The 17140-nt window shown below is 51.9% G+C and overlaps 1 protein-coding gene across 2 annotated transcripts in view; it reads left to right on the top strand.

Annotated features, from left to right (window-relative positions):
* The first annotated feature begins 2992 nt into the window (after positions 1-2992).
* EHMT1 (euchromatic histone lysine methyltransferase 1) overlaps positions 2993-17140 on the top strand; it is a 109904-nt gene continuing 95756 nt past the window's right edge. Inside the window, exon 1 of one of the 2 annotated variants that reach the window (XM_043916178.1) lies at positions 2993-3078. In XM_043916178.1, the coding sequence (XP_043772113.1) occupies positions 3016-3078 (63 nt within the window). In that variant the 5' untranslated portion in view covers positions 2993-3015. Of the gene's footprint in view, positions 3079-4069; positions 4297-17140 lie in introns of those variants that run through there. The other variant, XM_043916181.1, reaches the window with a different exon arrangement.

Raw genomic sequence — 17140 nt, 5'->3', positions numbered from 1 at the left:
TCCTTTCCTCTCTGGGTCCCTTATGCTTCCGGGCATCTTCGTCCGGACCGTGGCTGTTGGTCGCTTCGGGCTAAGCAGCAGTGGCGATTAACAAGGGCTGGGGCTGGCCTTTGGCCTCCCGGTTCTGCTTCAGGATGTGACTTCGGAGGCAGCTTGCATGTCGAACCTCAGCGTCAACTTAAAGTAGCCTTGTGATAAGGTGAGAAGGCCTCCCCTGTTCCATTTTGTTAGCACCAGTCACTCCAGGAAATGCAGTTTAGACCTCGCGCGCCAGAGGAAATCCAGTCAGGGTGAGGCTTCCCCAAGTCCCTTGCCTTTGCCCTCAAAATCGGTCCCTGTTGGCACCGCAACCAAGTCTAGTTCGGAGGGGTTCAGCTTCTCGACTCCCATCCCTGTGTGAACACACAAGCCCGCTCCCGGGGTCTGTAAAGGACTGTCGTCCCGGCCTGTCAGAAGTTGACTTAGGACTTAGGACGCAAGGAACCCAGGAACAAATAAAAAGGCAGGGTTTCCCAAAGGGGCATTTTGCAGAGTTCCAGAGCGCCCGTAAAAGTCCTGCAGGGCCAGGATCCTGGTGTGCTTTGGGAGCCCCTGGGGGTGGTATGACTTCAGGTTCAAATTCCAGCTCTGACATATGGTGAAGGAGTCACTTTGGCTAGGTGTGTCAGTTAACTTTATGATAAGCTCATGGGACTACGAGGGGACAAGTCGAGTGTCTTCTACCCTCCCCACCCCCCACAACATGATAGATTATTTCTTGCACATTTAATAGTCTGGAGATGGCATAGCTGTTATTCTCAAGTCGAGGGTGACACCTCTGGGTTTAGGTTGGCAGTTCTATCATCCAGGTTACCAGGCCTGCACCTCCCACTTTCTGGGGGACAGTAGTATCACTTTTGCAAATTCCATTGGCCACCCTACCTGGAAATGTGCAGGCAGCCATGTACCCTAAAACTTGACTTTACTGTTTGCGGGACAAGGAGAAGATGAATATTGGAGAAAAGCACAAAACATGCTTCAAGCAGGATAACCTGTGAAATATCTACTAGAAGCTGTAGCCTCAGTTGAGACTACCTGTTTCAAATCCCATCTCTGCTTCTTGACAGTAGTATAACCTGGAAGGCAACCCCCACTCTCTTTTATTTTGCTCACTGACAAGACCATGGATAAAAGTGATGTCCACCTCTCAGTACTGACCTGACAGTCACAGGGACAACACGTAATGTGTCATCAGTGAGCAGGGATAATATCAGCGTAGGGTGGATTGGGCTGACCCGAGCATTGCGTACTTCTGACACATTCATTTACGGTCAATATTTGCCTAGTAAAAGACTTTTTTCCACATCTTAACTCATTTATTCTTTCAACAAATATTTATTTTGTCTCCTGCATGCCTAACATTGTTCTAGGTACTAGGGCACACAAAACAAAAATCCCTGACCTTTTGGACTTGAATTCTAGTGGGGAAGACAGACAATATGGCAATGGAATGCTATGGAGTAAAATAAGGAAGTTTTGCGATGCAGTAGTATTTTTAAGTAGGGGCAAGGATACACTTCCCTGAAGAGGTGGTATTTAAGACCTAAGGATTGTCAAGAAGTGAGCCACAGATACCTGAGAAAAAAGTGTTTCAGAGAAGGGGCAGACTAGGGCCCAAGGCAGGAGTGCAGACGGAGATGGTGCCAGAGAGGCAGGTGTAGGCGAAGGCTAGCTTGGCTGTGCAGGCCAGAGGACAACTCCTGAGCCGCCTCTCCAGAGGCTCCAGACAGAGCTTGGGGTTCCCGGCCTGTCAGAAGTTGACTTAGGTTGCCCCCCACCCCCTAAACCTGGGAAAGGTTTCCTTGGTTATTTAGGGTCGCCCACTGCCTCCTCTGCAGCTGTGGGCACTCTCAATGCCAGGTTTCCACGAGATTGAACCCTCACAGCCCCGAGGCCCAGACTCAGATTAGCTTCTGACTTGGGATCTCCTCAGTTCCTGTCGTGAGGACCGGCCAGAGAACCGCGATTTCAGTCTATGCTGCTTCTCTCAACTGCCAGGGGATGGAAGAAACAGGTGGAGCCATGCAGAGTGGGTGGCCCAGGCCGGCTTGTGTGGTGCTGTCCAGTGAAGGCTGCTTGGGTGCGCTGCAAAGGTCTCACCCTGTGCGCAACTGGGTGGCCTGCAGGAAGGCTGGGGTGATCCGAGAGGCTGCCCATCTGGGGCCACCTCCAAACTGGAGCATCTCACTCCCCTTGTATAAGCCAGGCATTTTCCTTAACCAGAGCGCCCCCCAAAGAGACAATCCCCCCGCAATGGGACACTGCCCACACTTCCCAAACAGGACACTGTCCCCAGCCAAAGCGCAGCCGTATACGGGGCATCTTCCTGAATCAGAGCATCATCCCCACAGTCCGGAAATGCCCCGGGCCGAGCACCCCGGCGCAAGGGCATTCACACTAACTGAGACGCCTCCCCCAAGGCAGCACTGCCAACGGGGGCAGCCCTCCGCCGGGGGGCTTCACCTCTCCCGCTCAGGGTTGCCTTCTCAGTAAGGACAGGCGAGCCCCACCACCGGAGCATCCCCGGCCCGTAGCCGGACCCTTCTCCCTAACCGGACGCAGCCGCAAATGGGGCGCCCCTCCCACCCGGGCACAACCCCCCGCGCGGGCACCGCCCTAGGACGCAAGCCGGGGTCCGCCTCCTACGAAGGCCGACGGAACCGATGTGTGTCCGGGGTGAGAGGTCAGGGGTCCTTCCGCACCCCGGCCGGCCCGCCAGAGCGCCTACGCAGAGCGAGAGGGGACCGCGCGGGCGGGAAGACCGCGACGGGCCGGCGTCCGGAGCCGCTCGGACCCCGGAAGCCCGCCGCGCGCGGCCCCGCCCCCGCTGCCGCCGTCCGCCCGGTTCCGGCCCGCACAGGCCCGCGCTGCGGACGCCGCTCCCGGGCCGCAGTGCGCAGGCGCGGGGGCGCGCGCAGGCGCAGACGCGGGCGACCGGCCCCGCCCCGCCCCGGGCCTTGAGGAGCGGGCGGGGCGATGGCGCGCGGGAGGGGCGGGGCCACGCTGCGGGCCCGGGCCATGGCCGCCGCCGATGCCGAGGTGAGGAGCGGGCCGGCGGCGGGCGCGGGCGGCGCGGGCGCGGCGGGGGCGGCGCGGGCCGGCGGGCCGGGTGCGGCGGGCGCGCGGGCGGGGGCGCGGGCGGGTTACGGGGCGCGCGGGCGGGCGCCTCCCCACCGCCGCCGCGGCGCCTCAGGCCGAGGCCGGGCCGAGGCGGCCGGGCGTCCGGGCCGCGCTGCGCGGGGCGCGCTTTGTGCGGGCGGGCGGGTGGCGAGGGGCGCGCGCGGGCGGGGCAGGGGCTCGGGCAGGGCCGTCGCCCGGCGTGCCGCGACCCCGGGCCTCGGGCCGCGACCGGGAGCTTCGCGGGAGGGGCGGAGGACAAAAGGGAAAGTGGGGCGAGCCCGCCAACTTGGCGGCGCGGGCGACGCGAAGCCGTGCGCTCCAAGCGCCGCTCCTGCGCCCGCTGACCTTTCACTTTGTTCCGGAGAGGATGGCTGGGTCTTGAAGGAAAAGTTGGCCGGGCCGGCGCTCTTCTCCCCGGACAAAGCTGCCGGCTCCTTGGCTGTCAGGAGTACGGTCGCACGACTTCGGTTTATTTCCGGGCAGAGTGCTCACGCTGGCTTTGGATGTAAAAAGTTGCCCTCCCTTTGTTAGTGTTTCTGGCCTCCCCTTTGCTCGCTCTCGGGAATAGTTTTCCCTGGCTCGTGGCAGCAGAGAAAGCAAACTCTTGTGAGATGGGCCACTAGCTTTCCGCAGAAGGGAGAAGCCGGAGGGAGGCGGTGTGCCTGGGGAAAGGCAGGAACGGCGTTCTCCGGGCTGACACGGGGGACCAGTTTTGAAGAAAGTGATGACCTAGCAGTTTTTCTGTGGAATTACTCCAGGTTTTCTGTGTAGTAATAACCGCGGGGACTTCTAAAGATCAGGAAGCCAAGGTGTGTGATAAGACCCTGTTAGAGTAATCTGGTGTGTAGGACCTGTACTTTTATCCGGGTAATGCACCGTCTTTTAACGTTTCTTTATTTCTCTCTTGCATTTTTGGTGGGTATGGATGTAAGTAAACTGAGAACGTGCAAGAAAATTCTTGAGTTCAACGTGAAGAGTATTTGTTAGCACCTGCAACACTCAAGGAGTGTATTAGGCTGAGCAAAACGGAAAAGGTGAATTAGATAAGCGCCAGTCCCTTGTAGGAGAGAAGATGAGCAGTGATCGCGATACCGCTTTCTGAGCGTCTTCTGGGTCCCGGGCACCGCGGGCCCTTAGGTGAGTCCTCCCCTTCACCTTTCTCTGCTCTGTGCAGCAGGTGCTGCCATTTCCTGGTTAAGTGACGTGGGAACCGAGGTTTGGGAGCGATTGGGTGACTCGGCCCAGCCAGTTATACAGTTAGCAGTTGTTTGGTATCTGGCACATAGTAGGTTTTTAATTAATAATTGATGAACACATTGCCCCAGACGTCACTGATTCCACAGGCAGCCTTGACTAGAGGGCTTGCCCGAGCCAGTGGCAGTGACAGCCTGTTTTTCCTAAGCCCTTACCTGTGTCCAACCCTGCCTTAGCTGCATGAATTCCCTCATTAAAGTGTGACAGCCATTTTTTAGGTGGGTACAATTACATCCCTGTTTGCACAGTAGGGAACAGGGACTGTGAGGCCCCAGGTTACAGAACTTGTGCAGAAGATGGATGCAGTGGCCTGGCTGCAGAGCCCCTTGAGCTGTATCTGTGGTGGTCACTTTAAGCTGATGAAAGCTCTGGGCTTCGGTGGGTGATCCTGAGTGTTTATTATGGAGGTGCACGTTAGGGCGGGGAGGGACTCCTGGACAGTGGCTAGGCATGGGGTGAAGTGTTGCCACTGAATCACGGAAATGGTTACTGTGTCAGGGTTCTCTAATGGCCAAATGATTAAACCGGAAAGTGGACGTTTGAAATTTATCTGGCCATATATTTACTTTTTCATCTTTCCTCGACCTAGAAAAAGGTCACCACTTTTTCACACTGAAGAGAGGCCCCCTGTTTTGTGGATTTTGAAATGTGCTTTTGGAACATGTCTTCCCTTTTGTGGATTACTGAGTGGGGGCTCCTTCGGTTTAGTGTGTGTTCAGGGTCACCTCAGGCTTTTGACCCAGCAAGATGCTACCTTTCAGCAGGAGGGCCTTCCCAGGAAAACTCTGCATTTCTAGCAGGGTGGCTACTGTGTGTCTCTTCTTTTGTGTTTAAGAGACACGCACATGAGCATGGTTGAAAGTCAGGTAGTGCCGGAAGGTGGTAAAGAAGCTGCGTCCTCTCTAGAGGTAGCAGCCCCTTGACTCTCTTTAGCATTTACCTTATGGGGCTTCCCTGGTGGCTCAACTGGTAAAGAATCTACCTGCAATGTGGGAGGCTTGGGTTCAAATCCTGGGTTGGGAAGATCCCCTGGAGAAGGGGATGGCCACCCACTCCGGTATTTTGGCCTGGAGACTTCTGGTTTGCTGAGCGACTTTCACTTTCACTTTGTGTTGTTAGGCAATACGTTTGTGTTGTCTTATCTTTATTCACCAGTTTTAGGGGTTAGGGTTCCCGCTAAGGTCTCTGTTTTCTTGTCCTCGCTCCTGTTCAGGCAGCGCACAGTTGTGGTTAAACCCGTGTCAGGGTCTTCGTCAGTCTGATCAGGTCAGTGTTGCGCCTTGCTGAGCTGGCTGGTGGGCCACACACGATTCGATTTCTTCCCTTGTACAGACATTTTTATTTCCCTGGAATTAATAATCGCTTTATTTTTCATTTGCCTGATTCCCTTTGAATCTCGGAATAATGTTCCTGCACCTTTCATTCTGTAAAGTGCTCCTTAATTTAATTTTTTACCCCCCAGCCTTGTCAGCTCAGCAGCCGATGCCGCAGTGCTCCTCAGGCCCCCCAGCCCAGATGGGGGCCTTGTTTTCTGGGCCTGCGTGCTGCCACCCTGGGGCTCTGCCCACTTCCTTGCCTCTCACACTCCCTGTGTACTCACTTTTTTGGGGTGGTGGTAAACAGTCTTCAGTAGCTTCCCAGTAGTTTGCTGGGACCAAGACTTTGGGACTTGCATGTCTGAAAATGTTTTCATTCTCCTGCCACACTTAAAGAATCAGTTTGGCTGGGCTTGGCATTTAAGTGTCTTATAGTCTTTGTTGTTGCTATTGAGAGCTCTATAGTTTGATTCTTTTTTTGTTTTTTGGCTGCACTGTATGGCTTATGGGATTTTAGTTCCCCAACCAGGAATTGAACCCAGGTCCTCCACAATGAGAGCATGGAGTCCTAACTGCTGGACTGCCAGGGAACTCGCCAGCCTGATTATTAATCGTTTGTAAGCATATTCTCACATCAAACTTTTAGGATCTTTGTGTCCTTGATTTTCGTAATTTTCATGAAATGCCTTCGTTGTAGTGCTTTCTCATTTATCCTGCAGGGTACCAAGTAGGCCTGGAATCTGGGGATTGAGGTCTTTAAATTTATAGGGAGTTTTTGTATTATGTGTTTGAGATAGTTCTCTACCAGCTTCTCTTTTTCCAGTTTCTTTGAATGTTGGACTTCCTGTACTTAATATTCTAATTTTAAAAATGTTTTCATCACATCTTTATCTTTTTGGTCTTTTTGAGAGTATATTTGATAATTTTCCAATTTGTTAAAAAATTTTAACGTCTTTCATATTACCATGTTCTTTACTGTTTTTTTGTTCCTTTTAAAATGCCTCCTGTTCTTGTTTTATGTATATAGCATCTTTGCTTATCTCTTAATTTCAGTTTTTAAAACTGTAGTTAAAATTTTGAAAACTAAAAAAATTTTTGTTTCCTGCACACTTTCTGTTTCCTGTGCATTCCTCTTTGCTGTTATATCTTTTGGTTTCTTTCTTTCATGCTGGAGACCCTTCTTCCAGTGTCTGGTGCTCCTTGGCTGTTTATTCATCCTTATGAATAAAATACTAAAAATGGAAAACTGAGTGTACTGGGGGGCTTGTTTCCTTGTTGCTTTCACTGGAGGGTGATGACTAACGTTTTTTGTTGGCTCTTCTCCAAATGTTACTGTCCTCTGGTTTAGTTTCCTCAGAGAGGGAGCCTGGCTGGATGGATGTTGGAGCCAGATTAAGGGGCAGGGAGGCAGGGAGGGCCTTCCCTTTGCCGAATCCCCCTGCTTTCCCTGAGCTGTCCACTGCTGCCTTTCTTTGTGCCACTCACCCCAAGTGTGGTACCTTCTGGTGTCTGTAGCTGTGCAAAAGTGCTTGTCTGAGTGTGTGGAGGGGCTGGGGGCCTTCCTTGGAGTTTTGCACCACATCCCTTCTCAGACCCTTTCCATTGTCCCGCCAGTCAGCCTGCTCCTCAGCAGTCACCACCTTACTCGGTTTCCCCTTCCTCTGCCCTGTGGAGTGATTCATGTTCCTTTCGCCTCCGTCTTCCTATTCATGTTTTTTGTAGCGGTTCCAAGTGTTTCCTAGGTGGAGTGCGCGTTTCTCTTTCCTGTTCTTGTCTTTGGCTGAATTTTGATAAGAGAAGGAGTGCAGAGTCTGTTCTGCATCCAGCAATCAGAAGTATTTACAGTAAATCTTGAGAAGTTTCACCCGTACTAACAGCACAGCTATCCTGTGGAAAGGGCTGCCCGTCTCAGATCTTCCTGTGTAGGTTGTGGTTCTGGATCATCACAGAGGTTGGCAAGGGCAGTACACGTACCCCAGCCCTGAGGCCCAGAAGGACATCTCTGGGTAGCTTAGCTGTTGGAGACCCTACACGTGCTCAGTGCTGCATTAGGGCCAGAGCGCCGCTTCCTGCCTTTGCTTCCTGTTGTATCACAAAACCGGTTTGTATATTTGACCACATTGTAATTGAGTTCGTCTTTTAGAATAATTTAGCTTATGGGAACCATATTTTGGGCTCTCCTCTTTAGGAACTTTATGTTCTCTGCCATGCATTGGACTTTCCATGTGAGATGGGTGCTATTATCTCCGAGAGTGGGTGGTTTGGCCCCAGTTGACCTTGCTCCGCAGCAGACCGCACGGGGAGTTGAGGAGTGGGGCCTGGTGGTCCAGGCTTCGCAGGTGTGCTGCAGAGGGCATCAGTTCCAGGGCTGCCCACTCACTGTCCCTCTTTACTTCACTTCTGGTATTTTTGTTTATTAAAACAGAAACAAAAAACTCTTCAGCGGTTTTGGATTTTAAAGAACAAAAATTGAAGTGGTTCTTTTAACTCTTCGAAGGTGGCATTTCCTATGTCACTTTGCCACTAACATAACTGTCAGTTGATATTTTACTTTAGAACAGTTTTTGGACTGCTTTCTGCATCCCACTTTTAATAGATTTGTAAGTTCTGATCAGGGTGTGTTTAAAGTGCTGTTTCCAAAGGGTCTGTAGGCAGTGTTGAGCCCCTTGTGTTTATGAGGTGCTAGTCTAGATACTGTGTAAGAGGATATGCAAGTTTATGAGGTTGGTGTCTGGTTTCACAAAATTTAAGCGTGTAATAGAGCAAATACCAAGCAGGAAATGAGATGGAATCAGTTGAGGGTAAACAAGAACAGGCCTGGCTGCTGTGCTGATTGCTGCAGGCAGGCTTGCGTTGGGAAAAACTCTTTGAGGAAGATGAGTTCGCCACAGGTCCTAAGAAGGTAAGATGTGAAATGGAAGGGCAAAGTTCGGTTGTACATTTCAGAAGGAAAAAAAATTAGGCATTTTAGCAAAGTTAGAAAAATACCACTGTAATGGCAGAAAGCAAAGAGGATCTAAAGAACCTCTTGATGAGGGTGAAGGAGGAGAGTGAAAGAGCTAAAACTAAACATTAAAAACACTAAGATCATGGCATCCGGCCCCATTCTTTCTTGTCAAATAGAAGGGGAAAAGGTGGAAGTAGTGACAGATTTCCTCTTCTTGCGCTCAGAATCATTGCAGACAGTGACTGCAGTCATGAAATCAGAAGACGATTGCTTCTTGGCAGGAAAGCTATGGCAAACCTAGACAGTGAGTTGAAAAGCAGAGACATTACTCTGCTGACAAAGGTCGGTATAGTTGAGGCTATGGCCTTCCCAGTGGTCACGTATGGTTGTGAGAGCTGGACTGTAAAGAAGGCAGAACGCCAAAGAATTGATACCTTTGAACTGTGGTACTGGAGGACTCCTGAAAGTTCCTTGGACAGCAAGGAGATCAAACCAGTCAATCTTAAGGGAAGTCAACCCTGAGTACTTGTTGAAGGGACTGATGGTGAAGCTGAAGCTCCAGTATTTTGGTCCTCTGATGCGAACAGCCATCCCTTTGGAAAAGTCCCTGATGCTGGGAAAGATTGAGGGCAGAAGGAGAAGAGGGTGTCAGAGGATGAGATGGCTGGATGGCACCACTGATGCAAGGGACATGAACTTGGGCAAACTTCAGGAGATGGTGAGGGACAGGGAGGCCTGGTGTGCTGCAATCTCTGGGGTTGCAAAAAGTCTGACATGACTGGGCGACTCAGCAACAGTAGCAGCTACAAGAAAAGTTGAAACCTAGAAACATAAGAATGCCAAATATTTGTCATCTGTTTATTTCTGATCTGAGTGTGCAAGTTTGTGTCTCAGGTGGTGGTAATCAGTGAGTGTGTGTTGCGTGCACTCTTCTTTCACAGATCATCTCATGTGCGTGTGTCTTTTAACGTTTTCGGTAGCCAGGTGGTGTTTGTTTTATAGACGTCCCAGCTTCCTCGGTTATGAGCTGGGTGAATCTGTAGCCTTTGTACACGGTGATATTACTGGTCAGAAGGGGCGAGCAGCCTGAGCTGAAGCCGGACAGGTCACTGAGCTGGGTTACGGAGGGCCTTGTCACTGTGGTGATGTGTTGGTGGTCTCCTGAGTGCTGTAGACATCTGTGGGGATTGTTTTAGGAATTCACATTTTAAAAAGATGACCCTGGCTGCTGTGAAGAGTGGCTGGGTGAAAGCTGGAGGGGAGCAGGGGGCCAGAGAGCACGCTTGGCCCCGTGGTAGGTGGAGTCCAGGCACATGTGTTTGAGTTTGTTTTGAGTAGATGAGTTAGTTTCATGGTTCAGATTCTAGAAATGTGGAGTGAGACATCCCCCTCTCTCGTCCCCCAGGTACTTGGTTCTTCTCTTGGCAGGCTACCAGCATTGTAAGTACTGTGTATGCAGACACGCACACATAGATACATTAGAACTCCTAATGTGGACCTTTTTCCGACCTACTCAGATGTAGACATGGTGGGCAGATACACCCCGTGTCCCTGTCCCCCGAGTCAGCTGTTGCCTCCTCATGACCACTCTCCAGTCCATCCTTAAGTATTTTTAAGCGGTTCTTAGATATATTTCATATATGAATATTTCAGTTAGTGTAAGTATTTCTTTCAGTCAGTAAATATTCAGTCACTGTTCAGATTTCTTATTTCAAGTTAGGAACAAAATATGGTCTCTTCCTTGCCCTTGATAGGCATCTGTTAATTCTCAGTACATTGATTCCCATGTCGCTATTTTTCTCTTGCAGTTAAGTTTTGAAGAGATTGGTGTATTTGTCCCAAAGTTTCCCATAACGTTAATTTTGCTGATTCCATCCTTGTGATGTTGTTTAACATGCCCCTTTGTGCTCAGTGCTCCTGCCGCTGATGCCTCAGGTCTGGAGCTGCAGCCTTCCCGTAGGATAGCCGCGCGCCGTGTGCAGCTCCTCAGCAGGTGAGACGCGTGGCTGTGCTGGGAGCCCGCTGCAGGTGGAGTGCGTGCTGGATCCCCAAGGCTCGGTGCGAGGGAGAGGGAAGCGTCACACGAATGCTTTAAGCTCATTGCCTGCGTGTCGAAGTACATACTTTGGGTATGTTAGGTTAAATAACGTTGATTACAAATTATTTGTGTTTCTATTACCTATTTTTTTCTGGCCACGGTGTGGCGTGTGGGATCTGGCTCCCTGAGCAGGGATCGAACCTGGGCCCCTGCATTAGGAGTGCAGAGTCTCGGCCCCTGCGCCACCAGGCTGGTCCTCGTCCCCGTGCGCTTTCTGATTATGTTGCTTAGACGCTTCTGGAATGCGCCTGTGCACATTGTTTTCCTGCTGGGGGCGTATTTTATTCCTTTATATGGTAAATAATATTCCATTGTAGGAATATAGTGTGTTTTGTTTATGCATTTATCTGTTGGTCCCGTTTTTTGGCTATGATGACTAGCACTGCTGTGAACAGTCATGAACAAGTGTTTGTATGGATGTATGTGTTCATTCTCTGGGGTGTCTATCGAGGAGTAGAATCGCTGGGCCCGGGGTAGCTCTGATTAGGAACCGCTCGCCTGTGTTCCCTGGCAGCTGTAGCATCTTCCACTCCTGTCAGCAGCGTGTGAGATGCCCCACTTCTCCACGTGCTTGCAGACACTTGTTGTTAACTGTCTTTGATCATGGCCGTTCTGCTGATTTGGGTTTCCCCGTTTGTGTTATCTTCCTTATAGAAATGTCTGCAGAAATCCTTTGCCCATTTCAATTAGATTGTTTCTGTGGTGAGTTATAAACATTTTCTATATATTGAAGAGTATAGATACAAATCCCTTATTGATATATTGAAGAATATAGATACAGATCCCTTATTGATATATGATCAGGAAACATTTTCCTCCATTTTGTAGGTATCTTTGCAGTTTCCTGTTAGTGTTCTTTTTGAAACAACATTTATTTTTGGTTGCGCCGGGTCTTTGTTGCAGCTCACGGGCTTTCCCTCCTGTGGTGAGCGGGGGCTTCTCTCTGGTGCAGCGTGTGGACTTTTCATCGCGGTGACTTCTCTTGTGGAGCACAGGCTGTGGGCATGCGGGCTCAGAAGTGTAACTCCCGGGTTTAGTTCCCCTTGGCATATGGAATCTTCCAGGACCACGGACCAAACCCACGTGTTCTGCATTGGCAGGTGGACTCCTAATACTGGATCATCAGGGAAGTCCCTTGATAGGGTTCTTTGAAGCGCAAATGTTTTTGATTTTGATGAAGATCAGTTTGTCTGTTTTCTTCTTTTGTTGTTTCTCTTTCTGGTGTCGTATCTGTGAGTCCATTGCCAGATCCATTGTTAAGAAGTTAGCACTGTGTTTTCCTCTGAGTTTTATATTATAGTTTTAACTCTTAAATTTTGGTCTGGGATCCATTCTGACTTATATTTGGTGTATGGTGTGAGGTAGCATGTCCAGCCTTACTCTTTGCTAGTGGAGATGCAGTGGTCCTACAACTGTTGGTTGAACTCCTCCCCCGAGGGTTGTCTGGGCGCCTCTGCTGTAAATGGATGGCCGCAGACGCTGGGCCGCAGACGCTGGGACCTCAGACGCTGGGCCGCAGGCGCTGGGACCGCAGATGCTGGGCCGCAGACACTGGGGCTCGCTTCTGGACTGAGCTGATGTGCACTGGTTTGTGAGTCAGTACTACACCGTCTTGGATGCCGTACCTGGAATTGTGGGTCCACCAGCTTCGTTCTTGCTCCTCTGGGTCCCTTGCAATTCCATGTCAGTTTTAGGGCTAGCTTGTCCACAGATGCCAAAGCCTTTGACTGTGAGGATCACAATAAACTGGAAAATTCTGAATGAGATGGGAATACCAGACCACCTGACCTGCCTCTTGAGAAACCTGTATTTGGGTCAGGAAACAACAGTTAGAACTGGACATGGAATAACAGACTGGTTCCAAATAGGAAAAGGAGTACGTCAAGGCTGTATATTGTCACCCTGCTTATTTAACTTCTATTCAGAGTACATCATGAGAAACGCTGGGCTGGAGGAAGTACATGCTGGAATCAAGATTGCCGGGAGAAATATCAGTAACCTCAGATGTGCAGATGACACCACCCTTATGGCAGAAAGTGAAGAAGAACTAAAGAGCCTCTTGATGAAAGTGAAAGAGGAGAGTGAAAAAGTTGTCTTAAAGCTTAACATTCAGAAAACTAAGATCATGGCATCCGGTCCATCACTTCATGGCAAATAGATGGGGAAACAGTGGAAACAGTGGCTGACTTTATTTTTCTGGGCTCCAAAATCACTGCAGATGGTGAATGCAGCCATGAAATTAAAAGACGCTTACTCCTTGGAAGGAAAGTTATGACCAACCTAGACAGCATATTAAAAAGCAGAGACATACTTTGCCAACAAAGGTCTGTCTGGTCAAGGCTATGGTTTTTCCAGTGGTCATGTATGGATGTGAGAGTTGGACTATAAAGAAAGCTGAGCACCGAAGAATTGATGCTTTTGAACTGTGGTGTTGGAGAAGACTCTTGAGAGTCCCTTGGACTGCAAGGAGATCCAACCAGTCCATCCTAAAGGAGATCAGTCCTGGGTGTTCATTGGAAGGACTGATGTTGAAGGTGAAACTCCAGTATTTTGGCCTCCTGATGCGAAGAGCTGACTTGTTGGAAAAGACCCTGATGCTGGGAAAGATTGAGGGCAAGAGGAGAAGGGAACGACAGAGGATGAGATGGTTGGATGGCATCACCAACTTGATGGACGTGGGTTTGGGTGAACTCTGGGAGTTGGTGATGGACAGGGAGGCCTGGCGTGCTGCGATTCACGGGGTTGCAAAGAGTTGGACACGACTGAGCAACTGAACTGAACTGTCCACAGATGCAGAAAGCCTTCTGTGATTTTTGTAGGGATTGCCTTGATTTTGTGGTTCACATTAGGGAGTGTTACCATCGTAATAATACTTGGTCTAATAGTCCATGAACACAGGGTGTCTTTCCATCTGTTTAGGTCTTTATCTTCTTTCAGTCTTTTTTTTTTTTTTTCTTCAGTCAGGTTAGCTAAATTTATGTCAGTTTTGTTATCTCTTCAAAGAATCAGCTCTTGTTTTGATGACAATCTCTGATTTTCTTCTCTCGTTTTGTTTGGGGGTAGGTGGGCGGTTGCCGTGCAGCATGTGGGATCCTAGCTCTCCTGCCAGGGACCAAAGCTGTGTCCCGGACCGGGGAAGCTCGGGGTCCTGACCAGTGGACTGCCAGGAAACCCAATCTGTTTTGCTAGTCTCTTTTTAAAATTTTCACTCTAACCTTTGTTACTTCTTCTGCTTCTTTTGGGTTTAGTTTGCACTTTGTGAAATTGTTTTTGTGTGTGTAAAATATGAGGTGTAGGGATCAGGATTCATTATCTCCTACGTGGCTGTGCACTTAAAAAGTGTCATTTACTGGAAAGACCACCCTTTGCCCCTTGTACTTCAGGGTGGCTTTGGCAGAAATGAGGAAAAGCACAGATGTGAGGCTCTTGAAGACTCTCCCATAGAAGCTCCTTCCTGCCTTCTGCCATGTTCACCTCTTCAGGGTTGAAGGTGTGTCCCCCCGACGCAGGCTGGGTCCCCCCATGTAACGGGCACAGAGGCAGGGAAGGTGGACGGGCAGCTCGTGGCATGCTGACCGCTGGCACACGGCGCAGTCCCTGTCGCCCACTCCCCGCCATGTGGGACAGCCCCTCCTCGGGGGTCTGTGTGACTGCACGTGCCAGGCGCCTGGCTCAGAGCAGGTGTGTGGATGGTCACAGCCCCTCCTCTGGTCCCTCCACACGCGCCATTTGCTTTCCTGCGGCATGCAGAGCCCAGTGCTTGGGTTGAGGGGTGTTCTGGCGCAGAGACAGCGGTGGGAGAAGCGCCCTGGCCTCAGGGTGCCCATAGGAGGGGCGGTAGGTTTGGGGGGGGGCTTTGGGGTGTGGGAATTTTCACAGTGGATGTCTGCTTGGTGGACCCAGTGGATGGTGGGGCAGCTTGGCCCGTCTCAGGTGCCAGCAGTGGTGGAGTTGCTGTTTTCTGGAAGTGAGTCTTGTGTGATCGGGTGGGTCCTGCTCTTGGGTCTGCAAGGGTCTATTTGGTCACGTGAATGAACTTTGACCTTTTCAAAAGGTTTTAGTTGAGATGGAGCAGGGCACACATTTTGGCAATGTCTAGCGTTGCATTTCTAGTGTGCATTACGAATTCAGCCTCTACTGAGTCGCTCCATGGGCTTTTCCACTCTGTCCCGACGGCTCCTCCGTCAGATGGGGCCACCGTCCCACTGTCTCCACTTCACAGAGGAGTCTTGTCTGTGCTGCTTGCCAGATGCTGTGGAGTTTGATCAAAAGTCAGTAAGTGGTGAGACCTCTTTGAAGGACGGAGGAGCAGTAAAACTCAAGTTTCCTACCCACACACTGTCTTAGCGGCCCCCTGGGATGGTGGGCGCACCGTCTGCGCTGTGTGCGCTCGGGTGTCACCGCATGTGGGGTGGGCCTGGGTCCCCTCGTGGGGTGAGGGCCTGCACGCGCTCCCCGACCTTGCTGCGCCCATGCCTGTCCCCTCGTGTCTGGCTCTGTGTCTTGGCCTGCCAGCCGTGAGCTGTCTGAGCGTCGTGCAGAGCGCTCCCGGTGCTTGGTGCGTTGGACACAGGCTTCTCCTTTACCTGCATCTGTTAGGTCTCTGGTTCTCTTGTTTCAGATCTCGTACCTTTGCCCTGTAACATCTGTGTGGAGGAAATGGGTGGCTCTTGTCTCCTTGTCTCACTCCTTTCTGGGGCGGAGAAGCTTCTGCAGAGCGCCCACCATGAGAAGGTGGCCTGAGTCTCCTCTCAAGGAGCCCAGTTGGTGGTGGACAGGGCTGTGACTGCAGAGTCACGGTGCCTCCTGCGTGTGCTCGGCCTTGGCTCTTTGTGAGGACGAGGGATGGCAGTACCCCTGGGCCCTTGCAGCGGCCTGGGCAGAACCCTGTTGGAGGATGTGGTCCACCCCTGTGGCCACTCTGCTCTCCTGTCCCGTGTGGGCCGCTCTGTGGACCGCCTTCCCCGGTCTTGGGTCAGACCTCTTCCTCCAGGTGTGCGTCTGTTTCTTTAGGTTTTGTCCCTCATCACTCGTCGTGTTGAACTGAGGTTTAGGGTGGGCCCCCCTCCTGGGTCAGAGCCCTGGCTTGGTGTGGCGCTCCCCATGGATGCGGGCATCCGAGGGCGGAGCGGCACGGCGTGTGTCCCAGAGGGTCGGGGGCAGGAGTCATGTACATCCTCTGTCCGGGGGTGCTGGATGCCATGGTGAGCAAGGACTTTGCTGGGAGGTGTCGTTTGGACAGGACCTGAAAGAATCCATGTTTGCTGGGCGGAGAGCCAGGGGTCTGAGAGCCTTGAGGGCCAGACCAGGACTGCGTCCAGCCCCAGGTGGGGAGGCTCCCTGTCCCTGAAGTGTGCTGGAGGCCGGGCGCCTGAGGGTCTCATGGGGTCCCTGTGCTCGGGAGCCAGGGACTCAGCAGGACGGTGGGGCGAGGGGAGAGCACACCTGACCTCTCCCACTGCCCACGGGAAGGCAGGGGCCTTTCTGTCTGCCCCGAGGCTTCAGGGGCTGGTCAGTAGAAGGGAGGACGGACGGAGGCAGGCTGGCTGTTGTGGACCAGGTCCGCCTACCCTCCTCATGTCTTAGGATGGACTGTGAAGCCGTGGAATGCTGCCTGTCTGGTGTGTGAACACGCCGTGGATTTCACAGGGCACAGAAGCTCTGTTGGTTGCTTTGATGCTGTAAAGACTGCCTTGTCCTGATTTGTTTTAACTTACAAGTTAAATGAGTGCAGACTCTTGGGTGCTCCAGTGGAGGTAGAAGTTTTTGGCGTGGATTTTAAGATCAAGGTCAGAACTTCTAGATCCTGACATTCAGGAGCGAGTGTGGACTGTTTGCGGATGTGTTGAGGGACTCGGCACACTAGCCGCCCTCGTGGGTTTGCGTGTGTCCTCCCCAGAGCGCTGCTGGCGTGCTCTCGCTGCGTGTTCCGTGCTCTTTGCCACATCCAGGCGGTGAACACTTTGCAGGCAGCACTGCCATCTGTTTGCTCCGGTGCGGACGGCACGTGAGGAGCTTAGCACTTTTGGGCAGTGGGCCCTTCCCCGTATCGGCAGCTGTGAGCTCCGGACGGGACCTGTTGTTCACCATCCTGATGGCTTTGGTAGCCGGATGTTCTCTGGAGGGACGTTGGAGCACAGAGACGCTGGGAGGCCAGGGCAGTTCTGGGGAACCTGGGGCGGGCGGGGGTGGGGGGCGCAGCACAGCCAGGAGACGCTGGAGGCGGCTGGTGAGCGGTGGGGCTCAGGCGAGGGTGGGAACAGCTGAGGTGCTAAGAATAGGCCCGACTGTGTGCGTCTGAAAGCAGAGCAGGCAGGGAGGCGTAGAGGGAGTGAGCACCCGCGGGGGCGCAGTGTCGTTTCTTGA

The sequence above is a fragment of the Cervus elaphus genome, chromosome 11 (genome assembly GCF_910594005.1).
Source record: "Cervus elaphus chromosome 11, mCerEla1.1, whole genome shotgun sequence".
Lineage (NCBI taxonomy): Eukaryota > Metazoa > Chordata > Mammalia > Artiodactyla > Cervidae > Cervus > Cervus elaphus.
Note: the sequence above shows the minus strand (reverse complement) of the source record. Positions and strands in the feature narration are given on the sequence as shown.